A 21,247-nucleotide genomic window follows, 5' to 3' on the forward strand; every position below is an offset into this window, starting at 1 on the left:
GTTAAAATTACTGTTGCATGAGTAATTTCATAGTGGTATCCCCAATGAGAAAAGAACGTCAGAACGCTTCTCTAAGGAGAGGTGCTGAAAGGTTTCTGAAACCTATTTTCCACCTTTCAGGGTACGTCTTCACTGACAGCGGCAAATTCGCCGCCATCAGATCGATCTATCCGGATCAATTGAGCGCTCAGTGAAGACCCACTCAATCGATCCAGAAGTCGACTTGTTAAAACCACCCCCTCAAGTGTCACAGCACAGTGAAGATGCCGCGCACAACGGAAGTTAAGTCGACTGGAGTTATGCAAGCTACTCTGCGTAGCTTGTGTAACTCCTGTCAACTGCCGCCGAATTTTAAGGTAAGTGTAGACCAGGCTTCCATCTTAGTTAAGGGGCTGGAACAGAGGATTAAGTGTCCAGTGAGCTGTGTTGTCATCAGGCTGCAGTGAATGAGGAGCAAGGGAGAAGCTGAAAGATGGAGGAGGAGATGATAGTTGAGGGAGAGGGGAAAGTGTTTAACAAGAAATTTAGGATTAAATTAAATACAATTTTAGGAGAACAGGTGAACAAGAACTGGGTACACTTACTGAAGATTGATTGTTTGGCTCACCAACATGCTTAGGCTAGCCCTGAATATAATCTTAATATTGAGTTAATACAGAGTTTTTTGCATTTATTACTCCCTGACTTGTTCTAAGTCTTAGTCCTTTGTATATAGTCTTTTCAAAAATTGGACAGAAGCGTGAGTATGCTTTTTTTTTCCTCTACTTAGTAGACACAACAGCTGTGTTGTAGACTAGTCATTTTACTGGTATATTATACACCCTCTGTATACAGTTCTGGATAAAAACACTCATCATTCAGTTATTTTTAATAAACAATGGTTATATGTAGGTTTTGTTTTTCCCTGGCAGTTTAGGTGCTTTTTTCCCCTCCCCTTCTTACAGGAAGAGAATAATGTACAAATTGCTCTAAAAATTGTTTTTCAAAGTGATTTTAGTTTAGGATAGCGGCTATTATTATGACCTGCTTTTTTAGGCATAAATTCACTCCAAAATTTCATTTTATACTTGTGTTTTTGTTTCACCTCTGGTATTCAGGATTCTTAGCACCAAAGTATTCCAAAGCTTTCACAGCTATTGCTATTTGACAGACAATTGGATGTAATTTTTTTTTGCTATAATCAAGGATTTAGACATGCAACTACCCATAATGTGTGTTTATGGTTATATCTCTAAGTAAAATACAGAAAATATCTCCTGTAAATGGAACTACGGATTATCAACGAAGTGACATATCTGTTCTGTGTTAAACTAGTTATTTTTGTATTCTGTGTATTGTTTGACTGTAGTGATAGTAAGGTAGCGATAAAATACTGCCTAGATCAGGATATTCTGTAGAGAATTTAATTGTAGATCATGGGTTATATTCGCTTCACACTTATGGCTTACACAAGTGAGCGTTGCAGGCAGCCAGGAAACAAAATTAGCATGGCCAGCCAACAGTGTATTTTGTTTGGTATTCCAAATAAAGTTGTGACCATTTTTAATCTAAATTAGTGTTTCTACGTCTTCATTAGTCATGTGCCCTGATACCAATAACAGTTATGTTCTGAGTGGATTGATTTAAATCACTGATTTTGATCAAGATTTAAATCACTGAAAAGGGAACTTTGATTTAAATCTTCTATATCAATTTTGATTTGCATTTGTACTTTTTTAGTTACTTTGCTAAAGAAAGGTTGATTCTCGTTGGTTGGTAACCATTAAAACATGTTGATTGCAATCAAATATAGCCTTTATGCTAAATTTGATGGTACTTTGTGTCCTGTTGATTAGCAAAATCTATACACTTATTTAAGCAATTATGTAGTTAACATTTTATTCAGATTCTTAATTCTTACTCTTTTTATTTGTTAGAAAATAGTGGATAATGAACTTCTTATTTACTAGAGTAACTTTTTACTGGTGATTGAGTCAAATTGAATTTTACTGGTGATTGAGTCAAATTGAGTCAAATTGGATGAAAATTACAATTCAATTAACACACAAACAGCATTTTACGTTTTTCATTGGTTTAAACAACAAAACAGCAACAATGACAACAAAAAACTACCTTAAATGTGCTGTATGCATAAGGAGGGAAAGTAAGTTTATAAACAATTATTTATAAAACGAAGACAATATTCTTTGTAGTTAGTGAATAGAACTGATTTTTCTGGTCTCTTTGTCCTTCAAGATTTTAGAGCTAATAGATCTCATCCTCTTCCATGTAGTTTTTATTCATCAAGTGGAAGAGGAAAATAAGCTTTTCCTGCCTTTTCAGCTACCAATGATGTCTTAATTTTGAATGAACTAGTCATTTAACTGAATTATTTGAATAAACTGAAGTAAAGAAAATACTTGCACCTGCTGAAGAGACTACTGCTATCAAAAATTAACCACCGTATTTTCATTTTGGTGTGCACAGAGTGTAAATTTCTACTTGGATGTGTTAATCTTTTGCAGGAGAAACACTAACTCTTCTGTATGTCAGTTCATCTAAAAGTTCTTGAATTCAAATGTTACCACGTAATTCCCATAAAATGCATGTGAAACATTTTTTACAACAAACTTAAAGGAGAGTCTCAAGAAACCTCTATCTGGTATAGTTTAATCAATGCAGTCTGAAACAGGATATTTTTAAACCATCTAATGCAATAGCTTTCACAAGGAAAACAAGATGTTGAAATTCAACCATAACTTCAGTGGAAACTTTATTTCTATTTTCTAATAATCTTTATCTGCTACAATTTAAAATAAAATATTAATACATTTCCAGTTTTTGTGGTGCATGAACATACTGTTTTATAATTCCATTTCCTATTTCTTTTCCCCTTACCTCTTCTCTCTAGTCCTAAAGAGAGGGAGGAACTCATTTGAATGCCTCTCAGGCCTGAGGCAGCCATCTTTTCCTTTATTTTTCTGTCTTTCCCCAAGTACCTCACATTCTTGCATAGTAGTAACTCCAGCAAAGGAGAGTGGTGGGATGTTGCTTCTCTTCGGCTAAGAGCAACCTTGTCTAATTGTCTTCAATGGGAGTTGCATATGTTGTCAGTTGTATTGCACAATGTTGACTACTCTCCCTCCCAAGCAAACACCAGGTCCATCCTTGTCTCATTCTATCCAAAAGGCGCACATTAAGTATTTCATATGAATTGCATCCAGTGTCTTCTGTATTTACAGATACCCCCTCCTCCTGCATGACAATTTCCTGCTCCCTCCAGCTCTCCTTACCTTGCAGAATGAAAATATGCATTTCATCCGATTAATTTTAATCTCAGATAGATCCTATTAGCTTCCCATATTGTCTTTTTCTATTCTCTATTCCTACCCAGTATTTTCAGTGTTTTTTAAAAGATCCAGAAGACAACCTTCCCAGCCCCTTTTGCAATATAAATGTTTAATTGCTTCTGCTTAGAGTATTTTCCCTACCATATTTTAATTATGTAGTTAACAAAAATCATAATTCAGTAAAATGTGAATATTTTACATTTACAAACAGGGTGATGGTGTAAGAATATTTGCTGGCTTTTTTACTAACTTACCAGTCTCTAAACATTTAAACAAGTCTTCTTTTGGCTCCACAACTTCTGCCTTTTTTTTTTTTTTTTTTTTTTTTTAAAGAAAATCCTCCTATAATTAATGGATGTCCTAGCATTTTATAGCACTGCACTTTATCTCTCTGCATCAGACTATGCTGACTGTTGGTGGGAAAGGACTTCAAAATCTTCTTTAGTTCCCAGACCAAAAAAAAGCACTGAATTGGAGTTAGGATTGAGAGTACATGTTAACATAAGTATAAAACTTCATACAGGAATGTTTTAATTACCCTAAAACTAAGCATAACAAATCCAGGAAATTAAGAGTTAACAGAAAAACAAACCAAAAAACCTCCCATATGTGTTAAAGTATGAAAATAGAATTAAGGCATCCAACAACATAACTCGACCCTCTATGATTATGATTGAAGCATTTTAGTGTTTGTGGTCCCAAATTAGATGGAACTACTTTTTTTATCTGTTTTTATTGCAAACTCTCATTTACCAGCAAAGAAATCAGATATGTTATACTTTAAAAAGTATATGTAGTAAAAGTGCTGAATTTAGATTCCTAGAAAAGAAGTTTGGTTTTATTTTTATAGCTGCAAGTGGACATTTGGTGCTTTATAGAACGGCATGAGAACCAGCTCTCACTTATGAAAAATGTAGCCTAGCTTGGGGGAGCTTGGAAGTAACATTGAACAGTGATGTTATAAACTGGTCTTACTGGTTGTATAATTTCAATTTCCTTTTCCTTAAAAGGAATAAAGATTTAAAAGTGCTCACCCACAACTGAAAGAAAAGGAGATTGGCCCGTTTAAGGGTCTCTATTGCATTTGGGTTACAAGTGAGGGGAAAGAAGAACTTATCTGAGTGGTGGGGGGGATCAGGAAATGGCCAGACCTGATGATCCACAGTGTGCACTGTGGGAATGGGAGGATCTTTATATCCTGTGCATTTGGCAAGGAACTGTCTCATGTCAGTTACTAATCAGCATCTCAGCGTGGCTGCAGCCAAGATTACAGTGGCAATTAGGGAAACTGAGGCATGGTGTCGAAGATATAGAGGCTGCAGCCATGAAGCTGTGGCCTACAGTAGAGGACCTGTTACAGAGGGTATTCATGGATATTGCGGGGGACACCTCAGTCAAGGGACTCTGACTCTTAGCCCACATGGAACCAGAAGGGAGGGCTTGTGTACACTATAGATGCTACAGTGGCACAGCTATGGTACTGCAGTTATATTCCTATAGTACCATAGTGTAGACACTTGCTACAGCAGTTGAAGGGGTTTTTCCCACAGCTGTAGTTAATCCCCCTTCTGATAAGCAATAACTAGGTCAAAGAAATAATTCATCTGTCAACCTAGTGGTGTCTACTTGGGGCTTAGGTCAACTTAATGGCATCTCTCATGAATGTGACTTTTTCACACGCCAGAGTGACATAACTAGGTCAACCTAAATTTTAGGTGTAGCCCAGATCATAAGAGGGAGTTGTTCCCGGGGGAGGAACATGGTTAGCTTGAAGAAGGGAGATGGTTTCTTCATATACACACAGCCAAGGAATAGAGCAGGGGTTCTCAAACTATTTTGCTGGGACCCCGTTTGAAAATATTTCAGGCTGTGATGACCCCCCTCAAAAGTGATGATCTGCCACCCTTACCAGCATGCGCGGGGGCTGACTGCTTGTGACTCTCCCCTATGATAATCTCGTGACCCTCTGAGGGGTCATGATCCCCTGTTTGAGACCCCCTGGAATAAAGAGAGAGAGAGGGCATGACATAGCAGGAGGGAGGGGTATTTCAATACCTTGGCTACCTGACACTGGGTAATTGAAGCCTAGATATTACTGCTTAGTTAAGATGAGCTTGTGGTGGGCTGGCTAGATACTTTTCTTTGTAGTAAGGGTGGTTTCAAGAAGATACAAACCTGGTTACTTAATTGCTTATTGTCTAGTAGGATAGGAGCCTTGCTAGTAGATGACATACAGAAAGTTTCCTTCCCCTCCTCTCCATTAAGCTTGCTTGTCTGGAGACTGGTTAGAGACTGAAGTAGATAGGTATCTGTACTCACTGTTAAACTGGCAAAATTGCAGGAGTTGGCTAGGAGGGCTGGGTCATCCAAGGAGATTACTTTGCATGAACTACAAGATTGGTCATCTTCAACTTCACACCTCTTGGAGTGGATATTTTACACTTGGCAGTAGACTGCTTCCTTAGTTATGGCCAGACCCAATTTATTGAGGGGAAAAATAATAGGTGGAGGTGTTATTGACTGTTAGGACAATCTTAGTGCAGTAGGGTTTCCTGGAAGGGAGAATTGGATGCCAGAGTCAGATCTGAAAATTGAGCAGTGCTCATTGGATTCAGGAAGGGATGGGAGCCTAATCTGATAGCTCTTTCCTATCCTAGTGGCAGTGGTTACCAGCAAGTCAGGGCTTAGAGAGGAGATTCAGGCAGTGGTCCACATTGATAAAGGCTGGCCCAAGTCACTTAATGTATGAGTTGGTTGGAATTTGATAGTTGTTGCTGGGAGCCAGTGAGGAGGCCATTCAGCCACAGCTAGACCTCTGAAAGCTTGGATCTTGATTGACTAATTTTGTCTTAGAGCAAAGCAGCTACTACTTTAAATATTCAGGTGTGTATATTTAGGGGGTTTTCTACTTCTCTATCAGAGTTAGTAAGGGTTTGAGCAAAGAAGGATTTAGATAAGGCTTTGGAGTTTAAAGGTCTTAGGCCTAGTGTACACTGCGAAGTTAGGTCAATGGAAGCTGCCTTCCGTCGACCACATAATGTATGTGTCTCCACGTTCAGATTCCTTCCACCAGCGTAACTTGCTGGAAACATCGACTTGATTAATCCACCTCCGCAAGAGGCGTAGTGCTAAAATCGAAGCAAATGGGTCAACAGAGACAGTGTAGGCAGAGCATTACGTAAATTGATATAATTCGTCTCCAGGAGGTGTTCCACAGTGCTCTGCTGTGACTGCTCTGGAAATTTTCAACTCCGCTGCACCGCGGCCACATACACCGGAAAAAGGCCCTCCCCCTGGTCAAGCCCCAGGAAATTTTGAATTTCCATTTCCAGTTTGTTCACCATGGAGAGTTCTCCAGCGCATCTGATCGTGGTGACTTAACGCCTCAAATGTGCTCTAGCTTGGAGTAGCCTTGAGTTGTTGGATCTTATTGGTCTGTGGGGAGAAGTCTGTACAGGCCCAGCTCTGAGCCAGCAGAAGAAACATAGGTATCTATAAATGTCATGGGGATGGTGGAGAAGGGATACAACAGAGATACACAGCAGTGCTTTGTGAAAATCAAAGCATTTAGGCCATGTGGAATGTTGAGGGGATGTATAGGAAGGTTCCAGTATTATTTCCTAATGGGCTGCAGAGGGAGGCAAGCACAGGATTGTTGAACTTGCAGGTCCACTGGAGCCTGCAGCATCTCTGTTTGCTACTTGAGAAACCCCAGCATGTCCTGTTGCACGTCTCTCTCCTTTTTCTGTGCTTTTCTCCTCGCCATTCTTTCCTTCTCCAGGTTGTCTGCAGTGGTGATCCTCCAGGCCCTGGGCTCATTGTCAGATGCAGCACTGGCTTGCAGGATTTCCTGGAACGTGCAATCCCTGAGTTCTCTTTTCTCCTTTTTTCTGGCTCAGGGCATTCCATGTGTGTAGAGTGGGAGACCCTGAAGGCTGCAGTGGCAGGAGTTGCAGATAAAACAGTTCCCATTGTCAGCATATTCACTATGGAAAGCAAAACTTAGGATGCTGAATTCACTACCTTGGCTCCCCAAAAGAAGTATTACATTGTCACTTCTGCTTGGAATTGCTTGTGCACGGTGCCAGTCACAGCACCAGCCATGGTGATTATGGCCCTCTGTGGGGAGGTGGGAATAGCTTGGTTGTGTGATTCTAGTAGTATGAGGTAATGGCACTGAATACTGGCGCTGTTTTCCACGGGCAGTGGTGATTTTAGTTGATATTTCAGTTTTGAGGCAGAGAGAGCACAGCTGCGGCTGGTGTCCCGATGCTGTCAGGGCCCATTTACTGCTAGTCTGTATACTGCAGTGGTGACTGCTGAAGTTATCACTGAATGGCATGGGAAAGTGTCTTACCGCGGTGGAAGGAGTAAGGTTAGCCTGTCCTAGAACCCTTCGGCAGAGGACTGCAGAGTTCCTCCGTGAAAGTTTCATTGCGATCTCTGCAGAGGATTCATGGGATACATCTCTGTGCACATAAACTGCTTTGCATGATTTCTGCTGCTTAACGCGAGAGGAGAATGAAAAACAGATAACTCTACCTCTCTCTTCTAGTATGAGTAAATTAATGCAAAGTCAAAAATGTCTTGCTACTTTAGAGGTGCCATTCCTGTAATTGAAAATTAAACTACATACTTACCTAAGGTTCCTTTCTCTGCATTGGGCTCATCCATGCTCGAGTGGTGAGACTGGCTGGACTGTGGTGGAGTAAAAAACCGGTCCTGGCTCACTGTGCATCTGGATCCCCTGGTCGCTTGTTTCCCCCATTCCTCCTCCACCTTCTCTTTCTCATCCACCTCTTCTGCCTTGCTGTTCATGGCTGGGGCCTGTAACTCCAGCTCCTTGGAGATCTCCATGGTGCTGTTTGGAGTAGTGGTGAGGGTCTCCTCCACTGAGGATGACATGCAGCTCTTTATAAAGACCAGATTGATAGTTGGCCTTCCTGGTCTTTTGGTATGCCTGCTGCAATTCCTGTGCTTTCACACAGCACTTCTACTGGTCGCTGATATAGTCCTCCTGCATCCCCCGAGCAATCTGCTAGTAGATGCCCACGTTTCTACAGCTGGTTTGGAGCTGTGCCTACACAGCTGCTGCTTCTCACAGGCCCATGAGATCCCATACCTCCTTTCTACTCCAGGCAGGAATGTGTAGCCGATGTGGTCAGCTGGGCAGTTGCACTCAACAGTGGAGAGCTGCTAGGTGTGCTCACCAAGCTGGGCAATCAGGAAAAGGAATTAAAAAAAATTCGTGGGGCTTTAAAGGGGAAGGTGGGCTTCCAGTCTACGTGACCTTTGGGCAGCAGAATTCACAATGGTGACCAGAATGGTCAGTGGGGCCATTGTGGAACAGCTGCTGGCGGCCAGTAATGGTTGACATAAATTATGTAGTATCTGCACTTAACCTAAAGTACATAGACCTTGGATCTACACCGCACAGGGAGGGGGTGGTGGAAATCAGTGTGATGGGACATTTACATTGGCAGTAGCCCAATTTAAGTGAAGACATATGCACAGCTAAATTGACATAAGCTGCCTTGAGTCAACCTAACCTTGTACTGTAGACCAGGCCTGAGTAACTGATAGCAGTAGTAGTTAGCTTAAGTAGGAGACATTTCTGATTTGAAGGTTCCACCCATGCTGATGACTCTTGGTGTGTGTGGGGTGGGAGTGTCAGTGTGGTTCCACATGATAAAATTTCATTTTTTTCAGTTTGCTTTAAAAACAACTTTTTTCAATGTAATTTATTTATATTAAGAGTGTTAAAATTGCATACTACAGCAATCAAGATAGGAAATACAGTGGATGCCACTTAATAGCAGCCCTGATATTAAAAACATCCAGTTAATAGCAATACTAGAGATCACAAGATTCTGTTGGGATGGGGGGGGGGAGATTTCCTTCTCATCAGTAGGTGGGGTGCAAATCAGTTGATGCTGCACTAGCTAGTTGTGATATTTTTCTAGAAGTTTGTACATTTTAATTGCGATTAGTGCTTGAAGAAGCCACTGGGAGGCATTGAATTTCTCAGAGGTAGTAGATAATCAGGGTTGGGGGAATTGTAGGCCCTTTTTGCCCTGGGCCATAAACATCTCTTCTGAGATATCATCAGAGCCATAACTAGTAATTTTAGTGCCTGGGGCAAACCAGCATATTTGTGCCCCTTAAAGGCGATGCCCCGGGGAGCGGGGGGAGAAATACTACAAATTCACATGCCTCCCCTCCCCCTGCCCACTGTGGCAGCCAGAGCACTGGCTAGCTACCAGGTAGACCTTCCTGCCCTGCTCCCTAAACCAGGCTGCCTCTGCAGGGCTTGGCACAGCTCTGAGTTGCTCCCTGATGCGCTCTTGACTCTCTTCTGAAGAAGCCTGGTGATGCCCCCTGGAGCAGGCCCAAAGCCTGCCTCAGGAGCGCCCAGCTTGGAGAACAGGGCAGGAAGGGCTGCCCGATTCCCACAGCATGGAGAGCCAAGTGCCCGAGCGGGCCAGGTGGCTCCCATCAGCTTCCACCAGCCTGCTCTGTACTAAATGGAAGGCAGAAATCAGGAGGGCCATGTGACTTCCCCGCCCCCATTTTGGGGACCTCTGATATAGTGTAACTTACAATTACTTTTAAGAGAAAGTTATGTCTTTGTGCAAGACCATTTGCAACACCTGAGGATAAATCCTTGTAGGGTCACATAATTGCTGCTTTATTTGAGCTCGGGGAGAGGTGGGTGAAGGTTGGAAAGTCTGTTCTGCTTTTTAAAGCAGTATCCTATCCCATATATATCACATTGAGTCCAGTGCAGATACATATGCATGAACTGAAAATTCAGTACTTATGAGCATTTGAGTTTGCAAGTTCAAAACCTGGTTTTCTGAGCATTCATGCAAGTAAAACTTAGTTCAAGTGAAGACCGAAGGGGTGTGAACACGACTGAAGCAAATTGACATTGAAATTTCAGTTGTTTGTGGGAATAGTTTTTTACAGTATTTTCCCATTTCTTATGCTCATCCATACAAACTCAGAATATATTATAATGGTTAATGCGATACTTCTAAATTAGCTATGGATTGACTGCATACGGAACAAGTATCAAGTGAAAAAAGACTATGAATAAAGTCATTGGCTAACCCTAAAAGATGCAAATAACGATGTGGTCAGTGCAAAAGATTATTTTTGATAAAATAGTTCCTATGAAACAAATGAAATCCCCAAATGGTACCTCTGAAAACTGGAATGTCAAATGTACAATTCTTAAGTGAAAGATTTTTGGAGTACGTCCTAAAAAATAGGTTGAAATGTATATTGTGCCAAAATATTTATAATATAAAATGGCAAATAATTAAATCATATATCTTTAAATTATTTATTCCAATGAAATAAAGATGGATCAATTCAGATTTACACATGCTCTCATGAGACTGATATAAATAAAACATTGTTAGGGACACAGTAGAACACTTTTTTATTTCAGGGTATTATCATTTGTTTGCTTGTTGTGTGAAACAACTCCAAAAGTTGATGGTTTATGAGTAAACATGCTATTTGTAAATTCAATAAAACCCTATAAAACTTTGTGAAGGAAACATAGCTAGCTGTTGCATTTTGTTGTCCCTGAGGGGTTAAAGTAAACTACTCAATCTGTGTGCAATAAAGCTGGCATTATAGAGGATGTTGAATTCTCTGACATCTGTTCATTGCATCTTGCATCACTTAGTCAGTTGTGTACTGGTTCATCAGTGTAGCAGAGAAAAACAAATAAACTGAAGTTCAGCAGTCCACACAATATTAGTGTGCATTGAAGCAGATGGTAATTTAGAATACTTTAATGTGTGTCTATTTTCTGTAACTATCGTGTTTAAAAAACTTGTAAAGACCAATTCTCCTACCATTTAGCACCTTCCTGCCTGCTGATCTCATTTACTATCCACTATCTTGAAAGTTGAGTCAGAGGCACATGACTAGCCAGTTGACATCCACTGCAATCCTGATGTTAGCAGCCAGCCAAAGTGAATGCAGTAAAATGCAATTTGTCATCTTTTTAATATGGAGGCTCCATTTTCAATGGAGCTGACAGTACACAGAACATATGTATATATTGTATGCATTTCACTTTCAAACTGCAAGTTTTCAGTAAACACAAGAATTAGTTGCAGAATGCTCGAGGTTTCCTGTAATGAATTTTTACGTTATGTTGTGGTATAAAGAGCTAACTGCATATTTTCCATTTTTGCCCCCCCTAATTGACCTTCTGAGCTGCTTTGTGCTTTTTAATAGTTGCCTTATTTTTGAGAACAAGATGCACAGCCCTTTGGCAAACCTACTGCTATAGTGCAAGCTTGCTTTCTGGGCTATTTCACACAGAGCATTTCTATTCTTCATTGCTTTTCCCCTCGTTTTCCTGTAAGTGTGTGTTTGTCTTTCTCCTGGGGTGGGGAAAAAAACCCTTAAAATCTTTTAAGTTAATTTTTGAATTACATTAATTTTAAACTTGTAATTGGTGCATGTTAGAGAAACTTTTGAAATATTGTACCGCTGGAAATTCTAAATGAAAACAATTGAAATACTTGGTGTGAGGACACAAGAGAATGTCTGTCATTTGTCTGTTGATACTCCACTCTGCTTTGTGTACTTCTGATTCCAGTATTTGGGAAAACACTTTGTTGCAAATATTTTTTCATGGTTAGTGTAAACCCAGGAAGTCCTAGCACACAAAGCTTGATAATTTCAATTGTTACATTACTGCAGATGGTGGTTCTTAATTGCGTACCACTAATGACTTTTGGATATGAACCGGTATCTCAGATAGTGACTTTTACCAGACTGTTTCAATATGCCATGCTTTATACAACTCTGGAGTGTCCGCAGTAGATGTTCAGAAATAGTTTTTCATGCTTTCTTTTTGAAAGTTCATTGATTAGGTGTGTGTTACATACATGATTGTGATTTGTTTCTTTATGCTTCTGTATGTGCCAAATACATTTCTATCTGAGATTCTCATTTAATACTATTTCTACTATATAACGTATCGAAAAAGCAAGAGTGCCTCATCACCATCCGTCCTATATACTGAAGAAGGCAAGGGTCATCGGGATAAAAATGCTATATGCTCATAAAATTAAAGGCTGTATCAATTCTGCCCACTTGTGCATACACACTAGGGATATTTCCTGACTTCTGACTGCTTGACTTTGCAGTCTTAACATTAGTAATGTAGTTTTTTATATGTAAGTATATAGATTTAATAAAAAAGAAACTCCTGTTATTTGCAACTATAATTATCTTGATTGTCCATTTGCACATCAATAATATCCGCAAGGTTTGACCCCTTGGATCTTCATGCTTTTAATACAGACCTCTACTGCTGAGGTTAAAGTAGTAATTGCATTAGCTAGCAGCAGAAGACAATTTATCCTATGTGAACTAGGCATTAGTGGAGTACATTTAACACACTGAAATAGTGTGCAGAATGTACTAAATTTGAGGCAGGTTCTGAGTTTTATTCTCAGCTCTATTACTTTTTAGTGGGGCATCAGACCTCAATCAATAATAAAAGTTACAAATGCACAGAATCAACATTGGTCAATAGAAATGTATCTAGATGTCTGTATTCTGGTTACCGGATCTGTGCACCTTCTCCTTGGGAACAGGGTATTTTTAAGGGGGGGAAGCATCATTATTTGTCTTTGTTTTCTCCAGAGGCTTAGTATTCTGAGTTACCGAAGCAAGAGATTGGAGCCATGCATGACCAGTACTGATGGAATTTTGATGCTTTTGGCAGCAAGCCAGGAAGAACCTTGTAGCGAGCAAAAAAATTTATTCTTTTTTTGGACAGTTTATAACCTGGCCAGATATGAGTGAATTTTCACTGGGCTAGCAGAAAATGACTTTCTGGTGCCAGACATGCAGCAAATCATCAAGGTATTAGCTTTTCAAAAAACACTGAATGAATTTTTGTTAGGTAACAGGTTGGCAGTGTTAATACAAGTGTAATTACTGTTATCCCTACAGTATCTGTGATAAATAATATTCAGTGTTTGTAGAGTGATTTTGAGATGTATAATTCTGTTAGTGCCACACATTTTTAATACAACCTTCTTTCAGTAGTTAACAAAGTAGTGGATGTGTAGAAATACTGTTGTTTCTGAAGAACCTGTTAAAGATAAATGAAAGCTTTTCTGATAACTTGCATAATTGCTAAATCCTGGTGTGTTTTTGTTTTTGTTTTTGTTTTTTTTTTTTTTTTTTTGGTAGCAGAAAGCATTATCCCATCAGTTTAATTTACTGTCTAGGAATATACCAGGTTCTGTTGTCCGACCTATCATTCTGGCACGACTAAGATTACTTTTGCTGTGTGAAAAGAAAACACAATCCTGTTTTTAAACAAAAGACATTTATAACATATTGTAGGGAGATCAGAATCTGAAAATGGGGGTTCTTAATCTTCTATCAGTTAACAGCCCTTCTGTTTCTATTGGCTGTTCCTTCAAAAGTTGACATTTCATGAGATTGTGTTGGTAAACTGACTTACGGTACTGAGTGTCACTTCAATACTACAGTCGTTGGTGTTCTAGGAAACCTTTAGATGTTAAACTAAGTCAGACAAGAATAAGAAGAACTAATTGTGGCTATCCTATTGTGATGTAAGTTTTTTCTGCACTATAGCTGAATCAAATTAGGAAGTAATTCTGATTTAACATTTGAACAATGTTATTTGGATCCCCTAAAGAGTTAAAACAAATATAGGAATTGCCTTACTGGCCCAGATAAGTTGTATGTATATTGTAGACACCTGTTTCTGACAGTGGTCAGTACTAAATACTTCAGAAAATAGTGCAAGATACCGTTAGTGGACAAATAATGAATAACTTTGTCCACAGTGAAAACTTCTTTTAGCTCTCAAGCAGTTAATTGTTGGCTTATGCCAGACTTCTTAACTTGTCTAAACCTTCCATATAAGTGGTGTTCATATAAATAACCTTGTCTTGCTCCTTTTCCTCAATTTTATGTGGTAGTGAATTCCCCAAGTTGTTAATGTAGTTAAAAGGTGTGGTTTTTTTTCAGTCTTAATCTGTTTTCCTTTCAATTTAATAGAATGTCCTCTTGTTCTTGTATTAAATAGGATTGTCTGGTTTTCCTTCTCCATACCATTCTTTAGAGCATTCCCTCTTACTCACCTCCTCTCTAACCTAAACAGACCTAATATTTTGATCTGTCTTCACGTGGAATTCTTTCCATTCTTCTTGTTGTCATAGTTGCCCATCTTTGGCTCTCTTCTCTTTCTGCTATATCTCTGATGAGAGGAAGTGACAAACCCGAACACAATATTTGAGGTGGTGTTTGACCAATATATTGTGCATGATAGTTGTGATAGTATTTTGGCCTAAATTCTGTCCACTGAAGAGCCCTCTTGATTGTTTCCTCTAGTCCTAAATCTGAGTAGGATGGTCAGACCTTTACTGGTGAGCACAGGAAGTCTAGAATTTCTCTCAAAGAGAACTCTTAATCTTTTAAATGGTAATTTAAACATTGCCCTGCATATCTTCACTGACAGGTTTTTACTGGTTTGGTTTGCATCCCAGTCTTGAGCAGGAGTGCTGGACCAATTATTTTGGGGGAGGGCATGCTGTGAGGGCCATTGAACCAAACTGTAAACCCTGTATATAATGGAAACCACTTCAAGCCAGAGGGGGTGCAGTAGCACCCCCCACATCTCTAGTTCCAGCACTCATGGTCTTGAGGTGCTCTAGCAGCTTTTTCCCTTTCCTCACAGCTCTGTAAGTGAATGTGAGATAATTTTAATCTTTAGCCCTTTCCATTAACTAGCATGTAATGTATTTCCTGCAGTTCTGCAAGATACCAAAGGGGAGTTTTCTTATTTCTCAAGACGAGAATAAAGAACGCATTGAGAAGTAAGTCTAGGTTTCACCTTCTGTAGTTCAGTCCTAGGTTTACCTCAATCCTACCAACATGAAAGCCTTTCAGTCCTCCTCTGAAGATAGAGAGGGTCACAGTTGGCATAATACCTTCTTGTCCTTTGGAATTACTTCTCTGCTATTCCCTTGCCACTTTCTGTCACTTCCTCAGCCAAATTTGTGGAAAGTTTAAGTGTAAGTTTTTTAATATCATTAAGATGAGTCGGAACATATATTCTAAATAAGAACAACAGAAATGAAGTGCCTGATCTGTGTTTTGAAATAGCGCGATTTCTAACCTTTCTGGTTATTATATAAACATGTTTTATAATTAACTAAATTGGTAATAATATAAACACCAAATTTCAAAGCTTTTCAAGACCTGTTTACAAACATCAAGTCTTTTACAATATTCATTTTATTTAATTTGTGTTACGTACAACAGTTATTCCTTAATAGCATTGTCAGTTTTGGTCGGCCAGGAGTTGAATGCTACTGCCAACATGACAGTGGAGCTGCAGTAATCCAGCTCCAGTTCCTGACTAATGAGGTTAGTAAAGAGGTTTGAATCGTTACCGTAATTCAGAAAGAATTTACATCATATATTTAGGGCTGTGTTTTTAAAGCATCCGAATACAAATAAGAATATGAATTACTGTTTCATATATTTACTGAATAGTGATAATACATAAGGACAATAAATAAATTAACTTTTTTCTTGCTCTTTTCTAAGAGGAAAAAACAGGAGCTCAAAATAAATTATTACTAAAAATAATTGTCTTTGGGGTACTTTATCACAGTTAACAAGATGGTAATGTTAGTAATTTTTCTAAGAAAAATTATGGTCCAACACTGCAGAATGGATAAGCTAAAAAGCTTGTCTTCCTCACCTACAGAAATTGGTCCAATAAAAGATGTTCTCTCACCCACGTTGTCTTTCTAAGCACTGCAGAAGTTATTTAGTCTGACCTTTATTGACAAACGTGAATTGAGTAGCTACACATATGGAATTTAAAGGGACCTCCACTAATATGAAAAAAATAATTTAAAAGAGATTAGTTTATCTGTACCTGCTCCAGACATTTTTGTGGCTTTACAATTCTGAGTTTTAATTATTTTTTGCTCTCTCCTGTTGCTTAGTTCAAACAGCGGAAACTAACAAAAATGCTCTCATGCACAAAGTAAACAAACTGGGAAATAGAATTTTGTTTCCTGTAGGCTCTTATATATAGTACTCTGAGATGTAATTTGTAAGAGTTAGTAGGTGTAACATTTGCAGACCAAACTGTTAGTTTCAAGTTTTTTAAAACTATCATAAAATTTATAAATTAAAGAGTTTTGGGGTCTTGTGGAACAGACATTACTTTTTTCTTCTCACTAACAGTAAAATCACTAACAGCTACAAAGGATATTAACAAACTAAATATATAGTTTTCTAAAAAGAAGTGGTAAATATTTTTCTAAATTCTTCATCAAGAATATCGCTAAAAGCTTCCTTATTTCTGCAAAACAATATGTGACTTATTACAGAAGTAGGCATTTTTTCTGTAGTGAAATACACATTGTATATTGTATTTACTGTGATCCAGTAGCTTAAAATATGTACTTTCTCAATAAATAAAACTGGTACTCATTTCCATGTTGTTAATGTACTTAAATTACTTTTGAGATAAATATACTTTTATGTTGAAACTGTCCCTTTAAGTAGTAGTAGTAATAAATATTCTATAGCACTTTTTTTAGTTTGAATGATCCCAAACAACTTAATTAGACCAACAAATGACACCATGTGGGAAAATATTTTAAATAAATCAGAGCCAGACAGATCTGCTTGTTATAAATTTTCTTTACATTGATATTGATAAACAAGTCTGTGGAAACTAGTTATTATATAAGTGAAAGATACTACAAACTTTAAATATAAATGAACATCTGAATGATCCTTTTTCTTAAGGGAGCTCTTGTGAGTGCCTTGGCTGATGACACCTTACACCTATGGAATTTGCGTCAGAAGAGACCTGCTATACTTCATTCACTCAAATTTAACAGAGAAAGGTAAGGATTGGGTCATAATCACCTGTGCATGTATATTAAAAGGGGTATGGAGTGTGTGTATAGGTGTATGTAATGTGTTTTAAAGAACAGATTGATGAACAACAAACCATCTCAAGAATATCTTCCCTAAACTGCTGCAGATTAAGGCTCTGGTTCTGCAGTTGACTGCTTGGGCTTAAGTTGCAGGATAATCGTGACCAAAGTTAGTTGAATCAAGTAGAAACAGTAAGGTATTTTAAACAAACTTCCGTTTTCTGCAGTTACTTACAATTCAGTTGTCTGATGAATGTGTATTAAAGATAGTCATCATGATCAAAATCAAAAAGCACACTTTAAGTAAATGGAAATATTTCTGTAGATTAAATGGGCTTTGAATTTGACATTTTATAATTTACATGTCCTGTGTATCAGAGTAACACTGGTACTAAAAATATTTTTAGTGTTCCTAAACTCATTAGACCATTTAAATCCTCCTTATGTGTGAGACACATGAGTTGGCTTTCAAAGAGGGATTTCAGGTTTTTTATTGAAAAATCCAAAATTATGTTTTGGAGAAAAGTAAAAGGGAAAGATAAACAACTGTTGACTCTCTTTGAAATTGAAAGGAGTACAAAAATTGAAAACTTCTGGCCTACTGGAAAACTAGAATGTCATTGATTATTAAAGTGCTACTGCTAAATTTCTTTAAGGGCTAAGAAGTACTAAAGGAATGCCTGCCCTAAATGGATTGGCTAAAGATTCCATAATAGCTTATTAATTTTGCTTTGTGCTGTGGAATGGTTTCCACAATAAATTGACTGTTCTGTTGTGACACAGTTCTGAGAGGAGTCGAGATGGCAAACTTTGACTTTTATAGTAGATTAATATTTTTGTTCCTAAACCCATTTAGGAGAATGTTATGATTAGCATGAAACACAATAGGATTCACCTATAATAAAAATGGAAGGTGCTTCTCTGACTGATGGGATTGAATAGCCTTGTTTGTAGTACTTGAGTGATGCCTGATGTCTCATACTTTTGCCCAAATGTAAAAATAAGAAGTTTGCATTATATTTTATTATAATCTCATAGTGAAGTTTGAATGTGAAGGGACACAAAGCTATTTAGTGAGAATCATAACAAAAATAAACATCCATATCTAAACACATTGAGGTTATACAAATGCTAGACACTGGAAAACAGTTGGGGAATTTTAAGAATGGTATTACGGATTGTGGATATTGATTATAGTGTCATTAGCATAAGTGTGAGCCCTCTGATAAATGTGTGGCTCTTCTGCAGCTAAAAAAGGCACATTCAGTGTTATATTTGTGAATTTAAACAGGATAAAAGCAAAGTAGATAACCAAATGTGAGCAATCTAGCAAGAGCTGCAAAGAACAATGTGTGCTGTTTTTCTGATGGCTCACAACTCTTGTTTGTGTTACTATCTAAATTAGTTTATTTACAGCATTTAATTGATTTCATAGTCTCTAAAGTAGACATAATAGATCTGCAAAAAACGTGGCCTCGTGAGAAATGAAGTGGTCAGAACTTAGAACTCGTAACAAATACCTCAAACAATACATTAATATCTGGTATTGTAGGATAAATTTTACCAACTTACTTTAATGGTCACTCTTCATTTGACCACATCATTTATAAAACAAAACAAAGCTCATATTCCAGCTCTGTTAGAGGACAGAAAGGTGAAGGAGCATTGTATTATGATTACTACTAGGAACTGTAGGTACATTACAGGCAAATAAATTCTAAATCCTCATTCTTGGAGTCTCAGGTGCTCCTGGAGTTGAATTTTTTTTAACTGAATGATATAAGTGCTCTGAATAAGGTTTGTATTTGTATTTTAAAAGTTGATATTATACATTATTTTGAAGGAGATACTTCACAGTGCCTTTGCTTGGATCAGCCAATTTCTTTGCTTTTTGTACAAGTGATGTTTACCCATGAGAAATTTCCTGTGACTGGAGTTGACTGACTTGTGAATTGAGGGCAGAATTTCTATTATAACCTAATAACGAAAAAAATCTTCTATTAGGATTATTCGCTTATAACGGAAACTAATATCTCAAATATCAAATACTAAAATTAAATCTTACACCAATCTCTTATGTAGTAATCTAAGTGTTGTATTACGTTGCTTGAGTGGGAAATTAAGTTAAAAACATTTAAATATTATTTCATATCTAGAAAATTACAGTTCAGATGCAAGTATAAATAAATTATCCAAATTGAAGAATTTGGAGGGAGTGATTGAAAAAAGACAGGATGGCAGCAGAGTTAAAAAAGTGTGACCTGATTGGTTTCTTCAGTATACCAAATGCACAGTATGCAGTTTCATATAATTATGAATGCCAAAGGCATGTACATTCTTAATAAAGCAATTGGCACTATAGTTAATAAAATTATAGGTCCTATTTTGAATTATTAAATTGAGTGAACATTAAATTTAAAACGTAAGTGCCAGCACCTGTCTATCCTAAAGAAGCTACACATGCAGAAAAAAAACATACTAGTATAATAAAGTGTGTCTTGTTTTAAATATCTGAAATACAGTGTTGTGAGTTATTCTATGTCTTTTTGTTTGGGTATATGTTTATATTAACATCTCTCAAAATGTATGCATCCCTAAGAGATCTTCAAACTAAATGGAGCCCCAGGTTAGTCATTAATTCATTTTTAATTTTTTTATACGTCTTTTTTTGTACATGTCTGTTTTTCTCTTTTTCTATACATATATATGGACACATTATATAAAATATTGTAGGGTGGATCACAAATCCAGAAATGACCTGAAGTGAAACCTCATAGTTAGTTTTTGATTACTCATCTTAAGTATGCTAGACTGAAATAACTTTCTATTTTGGGGAGGAATTCTTGAATATTCATAATATAGTTAATCCCTCTTGTTAAACAAACCTAAATGTTCAGAGAATGTTTTGAGAGAACAGAAGACATCTGTATCTGGTTCAGTAAGAAGTAGCATGTTTTGGTTGATCTAGAGCATGTCTTAGAAAGGCATTTAATCTTGATTTAAAACTTCAGGTGGTAGAGAATCTACCACTTCTTCGAGTATGTGTCTGTGTGGATTTCACTGACTCTGCCTGATGATTCATGAGAGATTGGATTCTTTTTTGAATAGCAGTGACTGTGCCGTGTGCTATCTCATACTTCTACATGCGGGAGGGAAAGGATGGAGTGGCAGCAAGACAGAATCTATTGAGTGCCCAACACACTGTTCTTATTAGAATGGCTTTAAAGTCTTTCATCAAGTTTGTGAAGAAATCTTTATCTCCACACTCCCTTCATTGGATGTTCAAAAAAACAAGGAAGGAGAAAAAGGAAGAAAAGTTACTGGAGACCCCTGTGTGCACTCATGTATTAGAGGGGTGAGGCTCTGTGCACAAACTACCACATCTCATGGCAGACTCCAAACTTTCAGGGTTTAAACCTTGTTTGTCCTGTGACAGTCCCCTTGAAGAATGGACATAGTTGATGCTGCTTCTGTCTAGGGGAGAGCCACATCCCAAACGTGTTTATGTGCATGTCCTTTTCATCCAGGATCTACAAATCCAAGGACACTTGGCTCAAACTATATCTGCTATTTGGGACCCATATGTGAGGTCACTACCAGAGTTGAGGCCAGATTGGCTAGAGCTCCCTAAAGAATCATACCCTGCGACTGAGCACTGAAAAAAGCGAAGGGAGTACTGCTAGAGCTGGCATTGGTGATTTGTACAGAGTTGGCAGCCACTGTGCAGTCTCCTTTGGGTGCCAGTACGCAAACATAGTTGATCAATTTGGTCCATAATTTAGAATTTCTCTTGGATTCCTTGCTGATGCTAAGCTCTTACTTACTAGCATCTGCAAGTAATACTATCCATCCCCTCCAGTTGGCTAGGGAAGACACTATTCCATAGTGGCGGATGATGACTTCATCACTTCTCGGTTGGACTACAGCAGTGTG

At 38.0% G+C, this 21,247-nt stretch overlaps 1 protein-coding gene across 2 annotated transcripts in view; it reads left to right on the plus strand.

Annotated features, from left to right (window-relative positions):
• Positions 1-21,247, plus strand: part of STXBP5 (syntaxin binding protein 5) — a 166,954-nt gene that overhangs the window by 18,936 nt on the left and 126,771 nt on the right. For both annotated transcript variants that reach the window (XM_067542368.1, XM_067542372.1), the window contains exons 4-5: positions 15,695-15,776; positions 17,181-17,281. In XM_067542368.1, the coding sequence (XP_067398469.1) occupies positions 15,695-15,776; positions 17,181-17,281 (183 nt within the window). The remainder of the gene's footprint in view (positions 1-15,694; positions 15,777-17,180; positions 17,282-21,247) is intronic.

The sequence above is a fragment of the Emydura macquarii genome, unplaced genomic scaffold, assembly GCF_026122565.2.
Source record: "Emydura macquarii macquarii isolate MOO-44397 ecotype Brisbane River unplaced genomic scaffold, CSIRO-AGI_Emac_v2 contig_705, whole genome shotgun sequence".
NCBI lineage: Eukaryota > Metazoa > Chordata > Testudines > Chelidae > Emydura > Emydura macquarii.